This window comes from Pecten maximus, chromosome 12 (assembly GCF_902652985.1).
Source record: "Pecten maximus chromosome 12, xPecMax1.1, whole genome shotgun sequence".
Classification (NCBI taxonomy): Eukaryota; Metazoa; Mollusca; class Bivalvia; order Pectinida; family Pectinidae; genus Pecten; species Pecten maximus.
In genome coordinates, this window is record NC_047026.1 from 28,167,943 (window position 1) to 28,185,821 (window position 17,879).

At 34.8% G+C, this 17,879-nt stretch overlaps 1 protein-coding gene across 1 annotated transcript in view; it reads right to left on the bottom strand.

Moving 5' to 3' along the window:
• The window catches only part of LOC117339408, a 73,603-nt gene that overhangs the window by 42,701 nt on the left and 13,023 nt on the right, over positions 1 to 17,879 (bottom strand). Inside the window, exon 3 of the mRNA XM_033900977.1 lies at positions 11,275 to 11,380. Within this exon, the coding sequence (XP_033756868.1) occupies positions 11,275 to 11,380 (106 nt within the window). The remainder of the gene's footprint in view (positions 1 to 11,274; positions 11,381 to 17,879) is intronic.

Below are 17,879 nucleotides of genomic sequence, written 5' to 3' on the forward strand. Positions count from 1 at the left end.
GGATTATTCTTGTTGGTAAGGATATAAAAACTTTCTTCAGATTTCGCACACACAACTATTATCTAAATATATATATTTCTCATTCTCGATGGAAAAAATAATTTTTCGCATGTAATTTTCTTGGTTTTCTTAGATAACATTCAGATAACATTCTTAGTCCCTGCTGTATCAGCTATGCTAATCTTTACCGATTGCATTTAATTGTATAGCGTAACCGTGTGTGGCGTCACGCAACTATGTCCAGGCACATCAGTAAGATGGTCCTTAAGATGTGTCCGCCAGTTACCCAATCTTATGTTGACCTCAACCTAATGACCTAATTTAAGGATAAAGGTGTATTCGGTTTTACCATGCATCAAATGATAGACGTGAGTAAAGTATCGATATTTGAATGGACGGCGAAACTAATGCCTCAGAAAGATACTGTACTTTATGTCTTATAGCTTTTGTCATCTAGAATATTTACTCAATCATACTTAGACATACTAACTGATCTTCAATTGAATAATATCAGTTGGTTTTGATAGGCTCTTGGAATAGCCATTACATGATTTTATTCATCGGTAAAACAACAACACAATAAATAAATAAATAAATAAATAAATAAAATAATAGATGAATAAATAAATTTATTAATTAATAAATAAACAAACAAACATGTACAAAAATCCACGAGATAAAATAGTTTTATTGAATTTTTTTTTCTCGAAGTTGAACCGAACGCACTTTTGTTATTTTGTCTAAAAAAATAATATGGCGCAAATTAAATTAATGACGGCAGGATATTTAAGTACATGGAGTTTTGACGCGGCCTCGAGTTTAAATCGTCTTAAAAATATTAGCTCAACAGATTGAAGGGTAGAAATAAGGATGAAATTATTTTCTCTGTGTTAAACAGTGCCAATAGGTGGCGTGATGATCTGTGATTTGCACATGCCAGTACCTAACGCGTGTTACCTGTACGTTTACGTGCCATCCAATTGACACGGGAAGCGGAAGGCAGAATGAAATTCAAGTTTTACATTATTTAGAAATTGGAAGGTAGTTTTCGCGAAAGTAGAATTCAACTGATGAGATATTATAAATGATATACATATATTGGTAGTCTGGAAGTGTATCCGCAATGGACAAAGTTTATGATCAATTTATAATTAAATGAATCCTTTGTTTGTATGTGTATACATGTTTTATGTCTATAACACGTATTGTTGTGTATAAAAACGCTATCAATGCCGCATGATTGGAGTTATATATATTAAAATTATGATTTTAAACGCAGTTTTTACGAGTTTAACGAATTGTTTTTATTAACCTTTATCTGATTCAGTAAAAAAAAATTAACCATCCAAAATTTACTATAAAAATTAGAACTACTGATAAGCCATTGATAACACAATAAGACATAACAAGCTACAACAAAAACGCAAAAAAAAACAGCCAAAAAACAAATTCTGAACAACATAGGGCAGAATTCAATGAAATTTGCAAAACTGTTATTGACTTAATTAGGTCTATCAAACAGAATAAATATAAAGCCCCAAACGAAAGGTGATATTAGCAAAGCCAATGATCATGTATTCCACCTCTAAAGCATAACAATATACTACTTCACAATCCCTCGGTAAACACTAAATGACAACTTCATCTCAATGTCAACTTCATCTCACAACATTGCTGATCCGCCTAGGGTACATATATCAAATGCACTTCATAAAATAGACTTTACATTCAATACAAATCACCATCGATGACCAAATCACTCTCCTAAATTAAAAAAAAAAAAAAAAAAAAAGATGACATTCACCCTTATGTTATTAAGAATCTTACACGTTTAATTTACCACATAGATTCACGTATTAACAAAAAAGCAAATAAAACCGGATATATGGAAAGTGGCTTTAATTAAAGGGGGTATGGAAAACATATTGGCATTTCTCAATATCGGCCTATATCAGTTACGCCAGGCTCTAGTTTAGTAATGGTAACAAAAATGCTCTAAATATCTTTATAACTCTACAATACGCAAGAGTAGATTCATACCAGGAATGCAGGTAGGGCGTAAGAATTGTACCTGCTGCCCCCATTGCATGATCGTAAGAGGCGACTAAATTTGGGGTCTTATCTTTTCTCTTCTTTCTTAACAACTTTCTTCTTCCTAATGTCTCCCTTGACAATGCCTCACTTTTGGCCTTTAGTTGAGCGTTCGCCGCTGTGAGGAAGGCTTTGGGCTCTGTCCCCTGGCCGAGACATACCAGAGTCTTTAAAAATGGTAGTTGCTACTCCTGCTTAGCGCTCAGCATATTTGGAGTGGGACGACTGGTTGGCCCGTTGTCAGTATAATGTGACCGGGTGGGGTGTGCTGCTGGATGTCTTCGGCAGTATGCTTCAGTGAGATAGCACTTTAAATCGGCAAAAGTTCCGGCCTATCACAAGGAGACTTGACACACACATGCGCACTCACCACACGCATACATGTCGCACGCATGGAAGGCCGTCCTTAAATGACCTTAGATGTTAATAGGACGTTAAACAAAATAAACTAAACCAAACCAAACATACCAGGAGATTTTACTTCCAATCAACCTTTATATATTTAACATACATTAACTTTTAATTTAGAGTCTAGAAAAGAGTCAGATCTGTCGGTTTTGATACAAGTACAGCATTTGATCGTGTTTGGCATATTGGACTTTAGATTTAATTTCCATTTCCAGTATAATCCATGCTGGTGTGTGAATCCAGTTGAATATAGCTGTAAATTTATTTGATATATAATTAATAAACATTTTCATTATTTACTTTGTGTTCCTCTGTGCAATGTTTAACTTATACTTTTGATAAGTGTACCTTTCAGGTTAATTCCGTTTATCAAATAGTAGAAAAAATAAACATGGGTATGAATTCCGCATCATTTGCACATTTTTTGTCTATCTGCTTTACTGAATTGCATAATCAATAGTAACTCATATGCGTATGTGCAGTTATAACAATTAATAACTTTGTTTTATTTGTATGTGTGATTGTCGTACAGTATGTAGCATTGTGATAAGTAACTAATCATTATATTATGTGTATGTATTACAGGTAGCAGTCATCCCTTGATTGAGTGGAAATAAAGCCATCTTGACAAAGGAAGGTGTTGATTCTGATTTAGTAAGCAAAAGTGAGTTATCCCCCTTTAATAACGTTCTCGTTAACATCTATTGATGTTTATTTAGAAAAAGAAGGCCTACATGTAAGTTACACTTCGCTTTTTGTTATATTCTTATAACTCTTTAACCACCTAGCTTGTGCAGTATTTGGAAAGTACGTGTATCTACCTAACATAATTGAATTTTCAATAGTAACTAATGTGTAAACGTGCAGTTATGACAATCAATAACTAGATCTATGTTTGTTTGTGTGGGTGTTGGTGCGTATGGCTTATTTAGCATTGTGTCACTCTCGTCATGTAATCAAAAGCAAGTTATCTGTCTTTAATAACCTATCGTTTACATTCATGCTACATATGTGTATTTCCGTTTTAGTACCTTAATATATCTAGCTAAAGTAAAATTCAGTTAACACTCTAGCCACCTATGGAAAGAATTTATGTAGTCTGTCTGTTATTCAATCCATTGGCCATAACGTCATGTCAATAAGATATGTTGAAATAAAGTGGTCAAATGGTCATCATTAGTCAGTTTCTGCCCCTGAATGGTATAATTGGTGGCGCTCTAGTTGTTGCGGCCCAGTGTATTTCCGGTAAGTACACTACTTCTACATCTAGATCAAGCCGATTGGTAAGAGACTATAAGAGTGAACGTAAAACCCGTTAAATAAATGATCTAGAGGAGGGGATATGCCGAAAACGTGTTGCTGTGTCCCGTATTGTAGTGAAAGAGGGGGGCATGCATTCCCGAAGGATGAAAGACTCCAGTTATTATGGGTGTCGGCTGTCAAACGAAACATCCCAGCGATGGATCCCAACAAAGTCGAGCGTCGTTTGCAGCGCTCACTTCAGTCATACGGTATGTCATCGGCTATGATGTTTCGATTATTGTTAATTTTGACGACATCATGTTTCTGTAATGTTAAAGCTAGATGGTTTTGAAAACGCATACCCGTGTTTTCCCACCTAGGCCTAGGGTCGGGGTCATTATCAATATCATCATAATCATGTCGTTCACCAGTACGATGGCTTCTATTAAACCCATACGTACGGATACAATGCAAGTCGAGTAAAATTTATATTCACTCATATTTAGTAACCATAAATACTGTACAGCATTTAATAAACCTCTTCACTGCACTCGAAATCGTAAAAACATACATGTACCTCATACGAAAATTATGGAATTGTCAATGAAGTATGCGTAGTAGATTCACCTATACTAGGAAGTTATGTTGAAAAATTTAAACAGTTCAGATGTACAATTCGGCTATAAGTTCAACTTTATCTTGGTTGTTCCCAAATGTATCGGGTCTGTTTTTGAAATAGATTGTACCTACTATACAAGACTTATTCGACCCCACCCCTGAACAATCCTTACCTGGGTAACATAGAACCATACCGAACTGTTTACACGGACGTTGGATCTCCCACCTCCCGTATATCCTTACCTACGTTTGTTTACTGTGGAAACTTAAACTAAAGTCATTTTCAATCATTTTCTTGTCAAAGGATGAGGTATAATAACGCCGTCACACGTGAATATAAATCAAATCACTGTCTAGTTCTACTTTAGATGAATTATTTTACTTTGTTTAAAATACTTTTGTTTTGTTTCATGTCATGACCAAGTCTAATGCAGCAACTACTAATGGTCAAATCAATATGAACTGTATACTAGCCAAGCGTTCTGATAATATTGTTTGGATATATATATGAAGTCATTTTGTTTGATTAATCTTACAACATTTGAGCTGTCGAAGGATGGATAGTATCATCTGATGGTGAATCTATTTGTAAATAATGATTAAAGGGTAAGTTTTAATAGTATGACCTAGAAACTATATCACGACAGCAACACTATAATCTCCTTTGTGAGGCATCATATCTGCATTATAATGTTTTAATTATCGAAATTACACATGCATAAACACACAAGTTGATTTTGAAAAAAAAGATTGACGGGGTATATCGTTTGCTACTCGCTCTTTAGATTCCGTCTACATGATACTCGCTATTTGGATTCCGTCTACAGTAAAAGTTTATTAACCGCGTGTTACGGATTCCGTCGCGCCATTTTCAGCACACGGTCAGCAGAATTTGTGTAAACATGTAAGTATTAACTGCTTCAAACTTATATATTTGATCAGTATCCCCCTTTTTAGATGTTTGTTTTATGGATATCTAACAGTTTGAGTACGCAATGTTGGTTAACTTGGTTTACATTACAGAAGTAGCTGTTATGTACGTAAAACCAAAGTAAGGCATTTTTCAACATATAAATGAAATGCATTGGTAGTTGATGTGCTTTTCTATGTGTTACAAGTGTTTTGGGTTTTAGATCCGCGCTTGAATATAGAAAATATCGACGTATCTTATATCGTTGATACGGATTCCGTAACACCATGCTACGGATTCCGTTCATTCACGACCAAAATTGATACGGATTACGTCTAATTACGGCAATGAATTATCTTAAATACATAACTATTTCTTGCTGGAAAAATGACTTAACACATCGCTGACCTTAAACATTCTTATTTTCAGTCACTTTAAACCTTTTCCTTGGTTTTGTAAGGAAGAAATTACATTATATGCCTGGAAATTGTAATGTTTCAAGAATATTTATATCGTAAGAATTAACAAATTGGCAAATAGGTTAGAAGATTATTGCCATACTTAATCTCCCTGTTGAATATTTTACATATTATTCGTATTGAAAATAGATATTGCTTAATTGACCTCAAACTCTACTTTTAAAATTACAAAGTGATATTTGTACTGTACTTCATCATAAGTTGATTTATTACAGAAACAAATAATTACGCCATGGAACGATACATACTCTGAAATTGATATATACACATTTATTACTGTAAGGACAAGTTCAATATATAACAGGAAATTCTGGATTATTTGTGTAATGAACACAATGACACAGTTTACAGTTAATCAAGAACTGACATCAGATTCAAACACTGGGCGTTTTGGTTTCCTTAAAACAGTATGAAGTTGTCATCCCATCCGCCATTAAAAAAAGAAGGTAAATCAATACTGGCAAACGACGGGACTATTCTGCTTACTGTTCCTAAAGCACAAGCATCCCACATACGAAATAAAAATCGAAACCCAAATCGCCTATTCAAAAATTGGAAAATACTGCTACAGATCTAGAATCACTTCAAGGTACAACTAAAACGCCTCAGAAACATCTTTCTTTTGACGATGATTTCGACGATGGTGATAATGATATGGATGTTTTATCAGATGACCCAGATGCGGATGCAATCAAACAGCTCCTTCGTCGTGTCATTGAAAACTTTAAAGAAAGTGGGCACTTGCAGTCATATAAAAAGTTTTGCGATCTAGAAGGCAACAAAAATTTCCAATGGATAATATTTGCTTCCTCCTGCTGAGCAGATAACGCTGTACATTCAAGTAAATAATGAAATTCATCACCAATTTGTTGACCATTTAATGTGGACATTTTCTTTCTTTATACTCAATCTGGTGCCATCTGCCAGTTTCAACAATAAATTTATGATTAGTAGTGCGAAATTTACAAAAAAATACTCTATCTTTATCAGGTAAAATATCTAAATAATTTTCAAAATTACAGTTATCCTTAAAATTCTATAACATATAGCCTTTGAGGAATTGTGCACATCACTCTGCCATTTATGTAAGTACTGGTCATAAAGTCTTAACTTAATAAAATGTTTTAGCCATACTGGATTACATTCAGAAGAATACTGTATAATCCCACAAGTAACTCACCCCACATTCATTTAAAATACTTTTAACAAAACTTATGTAAGGAACATGTTTGTCATCAAAATGATGACAATAACAAAGAAGTTTATACAGTTTAATATTAATTTTACTTAATTTAGAATAAGTCAACTGTGACCAATATGCTATTACTCTTGTTTTTGCCGTAATTTCTAGTAGAGTTATACCAAGTTCTCCATATACCTTATAATTAGGAGTACTGTTTTTTTAATCCAAGTAATACTTTACAAAATTTTAAGTGTACACGTTCAATTGCTTTGAGGTCAGTTAAACCCCAAATCTCACATCCATACAGTAAAATTGGTTTGACAATCTTTTCAAATAAGTCATATATACAATGAGTCGATAAGTTTTGTCATATGGCACATTGTATCATTGTTTCATTGTGTAATTACATAAGGCGATAGTAACTAGATGTGTGTTGGCCGCATTCAGCGCATACCCGTTTTTTTTGAGATGATGAAAATGGTTGAGCTGATGACGTGCTCGTTTCGTTCAAAAATGAACCATCTGTGGGTTCGATTATTTCCATTGTTTTGTCTCTAAAAGTAAAAATCATAAGTCAATCTGGTTAAAATCAGAAATGAGAATACGTTACAAACTTTACATCTAACATAATACAGTAAGGGGTCACAACCAAGGAACCGTTACAACTCACTTATCATAACTTTGTCTTCGTTGGATTGATTGATATATAATTTTATTATTAATGATATGAATTCTTTCTTCTGATCGGTGAAATGTAAGCTAGCCTAAATTTAGCAAGCCAGTCCAAATTACCAGATTGGTCAAAATACAGCACCACGAGGTTGAAACAACATTTTTTCTCTCATGATTTTGTTTAAAAATAGAACAGGGAATCTCAGAAAGTTCAAAAATGTGCAGTGAACAGAAATAATGCTTCAATTTCTATGCTAAACTTTTACAAATGCCAAGGCATCATTAGTTATTTCAATTTCAAATGGAAATCTTCTTAAACTCTTTCACTTCGAAATATATTGTTTGTTCATTCACTTAAATAACTACCAATAAAAATGATCTATGTCGGGCAACATGTACATTTTCAAAAATAGTTTATTCACAGATTGCTTTAAGTGAAGCCGTGTTTTTCATATAATACAACAGTTATTAACTCGTATTGATGTTGATACATGGATTTATCAATACACCCTTAAAAGATACATTAACCTTGGGGCACCTGTAAAGTGCGAAACGAAAGCAAAATCAAACAAAACGAAATCAAACGAAACGTAACATGAAAACATTGAAACAATAATAAAAATAAATAAAAAATATCAGACTTTACAAAGAGGCCTAAGTGTCCTATTCTCATCGGTGTAAAAACAACACTCAGGAATAAATTTATCGCAATAGGAAGAAAGAAGTATGGCGAATGCTAGCCCTCATGTATGAGGACATTCTTGTATCTGTATCTCTTTGAAAATAATAATAATGAAAAAATATTGAACCTGAAAAAAGTTTCGTTCAGTTCTTCAAATATAAAATAACTTTATTCAGAATATATTTATTTTTCTATTTAACGGGTTTTAGGTCCACTATTACGGCCTTGTGGCCTTTCAGCGGACGAGAACAGATAGGAAATTGATTAGAATGGGAACAGTATGAAATGAACGAGGAAAGTTGGGTGGAAAAGAGTCGCATGTCTAATTGATGGTGTGATTAATTTTTAAAAGCGAGCCCCAGATTCGAACTGGTCCTAACCTAGCACTGTGCATAAATAGCAGCTACGCTTACCCTAGTGAAGATGAGGGGAGAAAAGAGAAGAACCTACCCTGTGAATTTGGTTTATCAAGGTTTTGACGTCCATCTAAACACCTAATAAATATTTCGAAATATTAAATATTGGCCTAAATATACCCTATCCTCTAGGCCGGCGTTATCACACCTACTCTTCATGTTATTGGTAAACGGTTAAGTACTGGTACTTTATTGTGTCCGTACTTGAAAGACTTCCTAATACCTTTATAATCATAAACTATATACACTATTTCTTACCCGCATTCTAATTAAAAATCACTGATAACCAACTAGATTTACTCTTTTCCCTTCAAAGTTGAAAATCAAGGGAAACACCTGTTGTCATCGCCACACAAATATACCAGAATTATGACCTTAATGATTAAAATAATGCCTTACATATGCCTATATTTAGATGATGTATATACAGTCAAACCTGCCTTAGCGACCACCTGAATTAAACGACTTCCTTTCATATGCGACCGTACTTTTCCCTCCCAACGTTATTTACTATACTAGTGACCTGAATTAAGCGACCACCTGTCAGACGCGACTAACGACCATCATTTCCGTGTCCCAAATGCTGAAAAGTGACTTTTTTCAGCGACTTTCCGATTTTTAAAATGGAAGCAGAAGTCATAATCAAGAAGAAACCGGACGAACTTGTCTGCTTTTAAAGATTAAAAAAATACTTCAGAAATGCATGAAATGTCTTATTGTGTCTCAAAAAATGTATTGAATTTATTATCTTTGCCCTGATAACACCCAAATACGAACGAAACTGTACTTTTACTTCTAAAGAATGAAAGAAGGAGATGGGATATGGCGAAAAAATGTCCTCGCCATTCAGACGATTTTCACGAAATTTTGATAAATAAAAATACAAACATTTGCTTGGGAAGTATGAAAAAGAGTGAATAAACAGTCAACTTACTGTTTAACTGAAATTTATGTTCTTTTTGAGACATTAGGACAGATATTTGCCAGTTAAAAACGTCTCCATCGTTATGAAGGAAATGCAGTTACGTAACTAATAATCCGGACGGAAGTCCGGACCAGGAATTCAGGAATGCAAAAAAAAAAAAAAAAAAAAAGTTTTTGTAAATGTATCCGGCACTGGAAATAATCAAATAAGCCATTCAAACTCTTTGATTATTTTTTGTATTTTAAAATTAAAAAAAAATATTGTAACATGCTAAAAGAATTTAAATATATATATTAATGAAAATAAAAGAAACTGAATAAATCTAAAAAAAAAAAATATTGTACTGCATATGTAGAAACGGGGATATTTTTTTATATATTGTCCATTATTATAAGCATTTTATTTCATTAAGTGAATAGTGATTTTTTCTTTTTCTTTTTTTTTCTTCTTTTTTTTCTTTCGTTTTCCTCAAGAGGTCTCTTACAGATTTGATTATATTCACAATCTTTAATGATGACCGAGGTTATTCCTTTTCATATATGTACTAATACTTGTAGCTGATAAATTTTACATATGTGGCAGAATAATCATGAACTTTCCTTTTCGGGTAATTTTCTTTGAACCTGGATTAAGAGACCACCTGTCATATGTGACCTTTTTTATTGACTCCCTTGGAAGGTCACATATGACAGGTTTGACTGTATATGTAGTATATTGTACCGACGACTTGCTTAATAAAATAGTTGATTTCTAAATGTCTGTATTAATAATTATAATATTGTACTTTTTTATGTTTATATCCACTTTAAAGGTTTTAATCCGATTGAAAATATACATTGTTATTTATGAAAGATTTGGTTGGATGTTGAGGCATCGTGTCTTAATCCAGCAAACCTAAGTGGAAGAGATAGTGGACATTTGTACTAGAAACTCTTAAGATGCTGGATTTAAGACTGAATGCCTATCTAATACCACGACAACACTTAATATTTCTTCGGAATTCAAATAAAAATATCTGCTTAGGGACAAACTGCAAATACAATAGAAGTTTTTACCTCCCTTTAACCAGTAACCATTTTTCAATACAATGTGACATATCTACATTTCAGCTCACCTGAGCCGGAGCTTTTGCTATGGTGTATCGTCCGGCGTCTCTCGTGCGGCGTGCGCCGTCCGTTAACTTTTTTAACCGAGAGTGTTGAAATTCACATTGAATGATTAGTTGGAAGGTCCTGACTAGATATTTGTATGTATTAAGTAAAAATATAATTCAAGTTGGCTGCCATGATCGCCACCTTTGAAATTATATTTTTCCTGATAACTCCAATATTATTAGTTGTTTGTCATTGTTTTGTGCAATGAAACTTGTATAAAGTTAGTCAGTTAATGGTATGTTTTAAACAATAAAATGTGTATGGGCCTAGCCTGCTATCTAATACAATCAAATGATTTTGTACAAAAAAATGTGTGTATGGTTAGCCTGCTATCTTATCCAATGTTTTGTTTTGTACAATGAAATATGTAAAGTCTTAGCATGTTGTTTCACCAATTTGAAGGATTCGTATCATATACTTCGTATGGGGCCTGCTATCTAATTCAACTTTATAATTTTGTACATCAAAATTTGTTGAAATGAAATGAATATTACCTTGATTGTGGTCCAGTGGTGGAGCTGTCTCAGCATTGTAAGCATTTTGAGCCCTGATCTGAGAGCCGCCTTCCACGTCAACTTTTGCTGTTTTTGCCACTGGATGCTGAATATGGAATTTATAATATTTTATAAACAACAAAAAAGGAATATATTGGTCCACACGTTTCTCTCCATTATAAACAAGAAAAATCCAAGAAGGAACTAATAAAGATGTAAAGATCGCCGTAATTACTATAAAGTACTTAGAGTTCGTTGATATCAACATGTTATAACTACATTTATAACAGCATTTCCAAGTGCCCGCAATTGAGATAATCAATAATAGCAAATAATTACGTATCATTTCCAATGCGATACTTCAGCGCTTTAAATTACTGTGTGATAGCTCATGAAACAACGAAATAAATATGTCAGCAACATTTCAGACAGTACTACAGCTTGTCTTAACATAATGAATAAGAATTTGAATACTAAGGACCCCGGGTATATATGCAGTGCTCTATCGTAACATGGAAGTCTCTCTGTCTGTCCGTTTTTTGAACACTATACCCGCGTTGTCTGTTGCGCCGTCTACACTCCTACTTTTTCTATTCCTTCCTTTCGGTTTTTCTAATAAAAGTTTTAGACACATGGTCTTAATTCAATTGATTGAACACTGAGCTACCTCCGTGCAATTTTTTTCAGTTATAATTCAGTCTACCTTGACCACGCTCAACGTTGCATACTTTCAGCAATGTTTTCAGGAAAGCGTGCACACCATATGTGATGGTAAACCATAACAAATCAAACATTGGAACAATACAGATCAGTTACACAACATTTCTTTTCCAAGAAATTGTTATCGAAGTAACGTGATTAAAGGGGCATTCTTTCGTTTGAATAAAGTTAGTGTCGTCAAAGCTAAACTAAACAGGAAAATATGTTGCTTTTTTAAATAGTAAAAATTATAATCTTTACATTAACAAGGCAGTTTTGCTCTCAAGATAAACCAAGTTCTTTTAGAATTTAGTCATGACATTCTTAATTCGACCCGAAGTATCACTTATTACCACAAAGACATACGGTATTTGTATCCGATATGACTTTTCCCAGTACATTGCGGCGTTAATTTCATTACTTGTAGGCACAAACACTCACATAATCATGATTCTGACATAAATTTCATCAATAAAAATTGTGCATGTTTCTGATGCCCGAACGAAGGAATGTCCCTTTAAGTGTAGTCAATAGGTGTAGGCCTATTGCTCTGATAATGTCGGGGCATTCGCAACGTTTGGATTGGTTTGGTTTATTTTGTTTAACGTCCTATAAACAGCCAAGGTCATTTAAGGACGGCCTCCCGTGCGTGCGACATGCATTCGCAACGTCATGTAGCCTAGCAATAAGGTGTACATGAGACAACAACATCATGTTTAGTTGGGTATCTCGAAGGGAATATAAGGTGATCGTCCCAGGAGTTGACGCCTGCGCATTACGTAGCAGAGGAATACGTTATTCGCATCTCCGTTACCGATTTCAGACAGCAACGGCGACGCCACATCAAGCTTTCGGAAATCATGATCGGCCAGAGTGTCTAATAACGGTTAGGAATCAGTTACGAGGTTTCCATGTTAGGCCACGATGTCTATGTCGGTCCGCCACTTACGCAGAGGTTACGCAAACGTCGAATTCAGTGGGTCCTTACAAATTCACCTAATCGGTTTCTTTTGGCAAATTGGAGACGCGTGTTGTTCACTGATGAATCTCACTTTACGATTTACAGGCCAAATGGATGACAATGTGTCTATAAGTGTCGTGGTGAGTGATATTTTAACGCTTGCCTGACGGAAAACGATAGATTCGGGGGAGGGTATGTTATATGTAGAGATATTTCAAGGCGTGATTGAACCTCTCGTTTATTATCCATGGTAATCTTACAGCTGTGAGATATCGGGAGACCACGCGTTCTTTCTCTTATCCATCAACATAACCTTCCGTTGCAGCAAGTCAACGCAAGGCCTCATGTTGCTAGGGCTTGGCGTGACTTTCTGGCTCAAAATAACGTTCAAGGTCTTGGTTGGCCACATTGCAGTCCAGATATGTCCTAAATCGAGCATTTGTGGGACTAGCTAGACAGGAGGGTTAGGAAATTAATACCATTGATTGGGTCAATTCTAAGGAGAGTAAGAGCAGCGACAAATGCCAGGGGTGGGCACACACGCTTCTGATTTGGATTAGAAAACGGCGTAGGGTAGACTTGTTTTAATGGTATTCACGCAAAACACCGTCTGTGATAGGACAACAGAAATCATCAAAATATATTCAGTAAAGTTTTTGTAGAACCCACACCATGAACACATCATCAAAGAATCGTTTCAAATAATAAATTTCGAAAATAAACATGCGTTTTTATTTTTACCTTTTTGACGTGTCAGTACTCTAGGACACAATTCCTCACCCTTTACTAAGTGTCACTGTGTCACAACTATCGAATACATTGCGGGCTGTCTTTGACATGTAAGCACTCAGGGTAAAGCTCATGTTAAGAGGCATACATTTCATCACCCTTTTTGGCGTGTCACTACTCCAGAATGCATTTCCATACTCATACTCCATACATTTCTCTCAATCAAGTGCTTTGCAAATATTTTTAGGCTCGAAGGTCAGGGTCAATGTTCTAAAATTTCCAAAAGTTCTGAGAAATCTCGTTACAATACTCTGTGATTAGAAGTCCACGGGTTTATTAAGTTTTGATTGTTATTGCTCGAAGTCACAGGGTCAAAGATCGTGACTTGTTATTTGGAACATTTAAGCAGTAACCAAAACCCTTTACCGTATTAGTTCTCTACGTACTACATACTAGTTCTCTCGGGCCATTTCTGACATGTCAGTCTTCAGGACACATTGAAGAGTCCTTTTTGACGTGTCAGTACTCAAGGACACATTGAAGAGTCCTTTTTGACGTGTCAGTACTCTAGGACATATCGAGGAGTCCTTTTTGACGTTTCAGTACTCAAGGACACATTGAAGAGTCCTTTTTGACGTGTCAGTACTCTAGGACATATCGAGGAGTCCTTTTTGACGTGTCAGTACTCTATGACACATTGAGGAGTCCTTTTTGACGTGTCAGTACTCAAGGACACATTGAATGGTCCTTTTTGACGTGTCAGTACTCTAGGACACATTGAGGAGTATTTTTTGACGTGTTAGTACTCAAGGACACATTGAAGAGTCCTTTTGGACGTGTCAGTACTCTAGGACATATTGAAGAGTCCTTTTTGACGTGTCAGTACTCTAGGACACATTGAAGAGTCCTTTTTGACGTGTCAGTACTCAAGGACACATTGAAGAGTCCTTTTTGACGTGTCAGTACTCTAGGACATATCGAGGAGTCCTCTTTTGACGTGTCAGTACTCTAGGACACATTGAGGAGTCCTTTTTGACGTGTCAGTACTCTAGGACACATTGAAGAGTTCTTTTTGACGTGTCAGTCTTCAGGACACATTGAGGAGTCCTTTTTGACGTGTCAGTACTCTAGGACACATTGAAGAGACCTTTTTAATATGGCAGTACTCGTCGTGGGCCCTCTTAGACGTGTCAGTACTCGAGGTTAATCTCATGTTAGCAGGCACATATTGCGAGACTCTTTCTGATGTGCAAGTACTCTAGGACACATTAAGGTGGATTTTCATGTATCAGTACTCTCGGTAAAACACAGGCTTATAGGCACACATTACGTCACCTTTTTGACGTGTCACAACTTTAACGAACTATGTGGGCTGTCTTTGACCAGGTAATGCTCAGGTTTAGAGGCACACATTTCCTCACCCTTTACTATGTGTCACTGTGTCACTAATATTGAATACATTGCGGGCTGTCTTTAACATGTAACACTCAGGGTAAAGCTCATGTTAAGAGGCATACATTTCATCACCCTTTTTGGCGTGTCACTACTCTAGAATGCATTTCCATGACCTGTCAGTATTCTAAGCAATGTTAAGGTTTATATGCCTTTTTGACGTGTCACAAGCTACAGTTTGCCCTCTGCCCCAAATCATGACAAAAGTTTTTGAAAACTGGTTGAACATATGCTCACATCCATATATACAACAGGAATTTGCATTAAATATTATAATTACATGCAAATGCATTTGTGCAGTCACGAATGGACAATTTTATGAGGTTACCGATTTTGCCACATCTTGGATTATCAATGCTTGTCACATCAAGAAAAGAAAACAGATGATTGTTGTATCAAAGACCAACTATAATTTAGTTTTTACACAACTTATTTTGCTAGAATAATTTAACTAATTTCGAAGTTAATTTATTGCTAGGTTAATTATGCAATATAACACACCGTAAGTGACTAATGTTATGCGTGTTGTGCAATGCTTGTTGTATATGCAGAACAATGTGTAAGTCATCAGTGATGCAACGGACAGAAGTATGGAAATTCACACCAACAGTACTTATCTCAAATAGAAGGGGCTGTATTATTTTTGTAATTTTTTCATACTATATTTATTCTTTTGTGCGACGAATGCACTACAAAGTAAAATGAAACAAAATAGAAAGAAAATGTAGTAAATAAACGAATTAGCCTCCGTCAACAAAACATTTGATGAAACAGATATCAGCGTCCCTCTTAACGTGTAGAATACGATTCAATAATACATTGACATTATACATTAATTATAGGGAAATATTATGTATTTTTATCATCATTATCTGTCTTCAAAAGGTAGGCTAATTTATTAAGTTCAGTACGAATGTCTAATATCCAACTTTCATTCAACAAAATTCTTTCCTCGAAGCATGATTTTGAAATATAATTATTCGCACATTTTAATTTTAACCAAAATTTAATGATTTTCTGTTTTCGACACACATTACATGTTAACTTTCCCAGCTCAAAATAAACTAAATTATTACAAGTAGTTTCCTAACTCAGAGAAGCTTTTTAAAAAACTTTATGTGAATCTTTTCAACATCAAGGGATTTACGAAAGCTCCATACTTCTGCACTGTAAATTGAAACGCTATTGACGTTAGTGTCGAATACAGAGCATTGCGTCTGGATATTAGAATTATGATTTTAAAATCTATAACAAATTGCATTACATGCCTTGTTACCTTGATCTGCAACTTGTTTTTGAGTAACATTAAATCTGCCGTTGTACTTGAAGAGCATGCCTAGATACATTAACTGGTCAGCTTGCAGCTCTTTATCATCATAAAACCGTCTTTCGTTATTTTTTATGACACCACCAAAAACTACTTTTTTCGTATTATCTGTGTTCAAATATAGTTTGTAATTATCATTATATGATTTGAGAGCTTCCAGAGTGTGTTGCAATTTTTCTGGCGTCTCCGCAAATAGCACTGATTCATCAGCGTACATTAAAAGGAAAATATTAATCAAATTTATTTCAATATAAAATTTATTGGACATACATAGTGTATAAAATGGATGACATACTTTCCCCCTAAGACCGATTGTATTCGGGAAAAAGTCTCAATAAAAATCATTGTGCTTTACACTTGACTTAACGGAACTATATAAGGATTGAATTACACGTAACATTTCCACTCTGACACCATGCTTCATCAATTTTCGCCAAATATGAGATCTGCCAATTAAATCAAAGGCTTTGGTGTAGTCGACAAAGCAAAAGTATAGTCTTCCACCTCAAGTATCTATCAATTAAAGTCCGAAGAACAAATATTGCATCAATGGTTGAGTTTTCAGGTCTAAAACCAAATTAGGTATCTGTTATTATATTATTTTTTGCATCGAAATTCACCAGACGTTCATTCAATATAGAGGTAAATAACTTCCCCATACAGTTGACAAGAGTAATCCCCCTGCTATTATTTGTGTCATCTATATTACCCTTTTTAAACACCGGGCTGATACTCCAGTTGACCCCCATTGCATGATCGTAAGAGGCGACTAAATTTGGGATATTATTAATAAATCGGCAAAGGTTCCGGCCTATCACAAGGAGACTTAACACGAACATACCACAGCCTCCCAAAACACACATACGCACTCACCACACGCATGCATGTCGCACGCACGGGAGGCCGTCCTTAAATGACCTTAGCTGTTAATAGGACGTTAAACTAAATGAACCAAACCAAACTCCAGTTGACTACGATTCCGGGTAAATTCCCGATTGAAAAATAGAATTAAAACAGTGATTAGATATGGCACAAGTATATCCTTTCAATCAATAAAAAGTTATTATTTATATATTTATTTCTACTTAACTTACAAATTGCAGAAATACATTCTTTTTCTACAATATGTGAGTAAAATTCCTCAAATACACATGATGCATTGCTTTTATCTAAAATTGTTTCTTCCATTTCATTAGCCTGACTATATATCTTAGCAACTCTTCTTTTAAAAATAATCATATAATTCGTCAAGAGAAATTTTGCTTGAAACTTTGAATTTTCGTTTCGAAAAGTATTTGTCAAATTGTTTTGGGTTGTGTTTTCCGAGATACTCCATCATATCACCTTTACGTTGCTTGTATTTTCTCTTCAGCCTAAACTCATATTTCTTACAATAATTTTTTATTCACTCTGAATATTCTATGATTATCAGTAGTT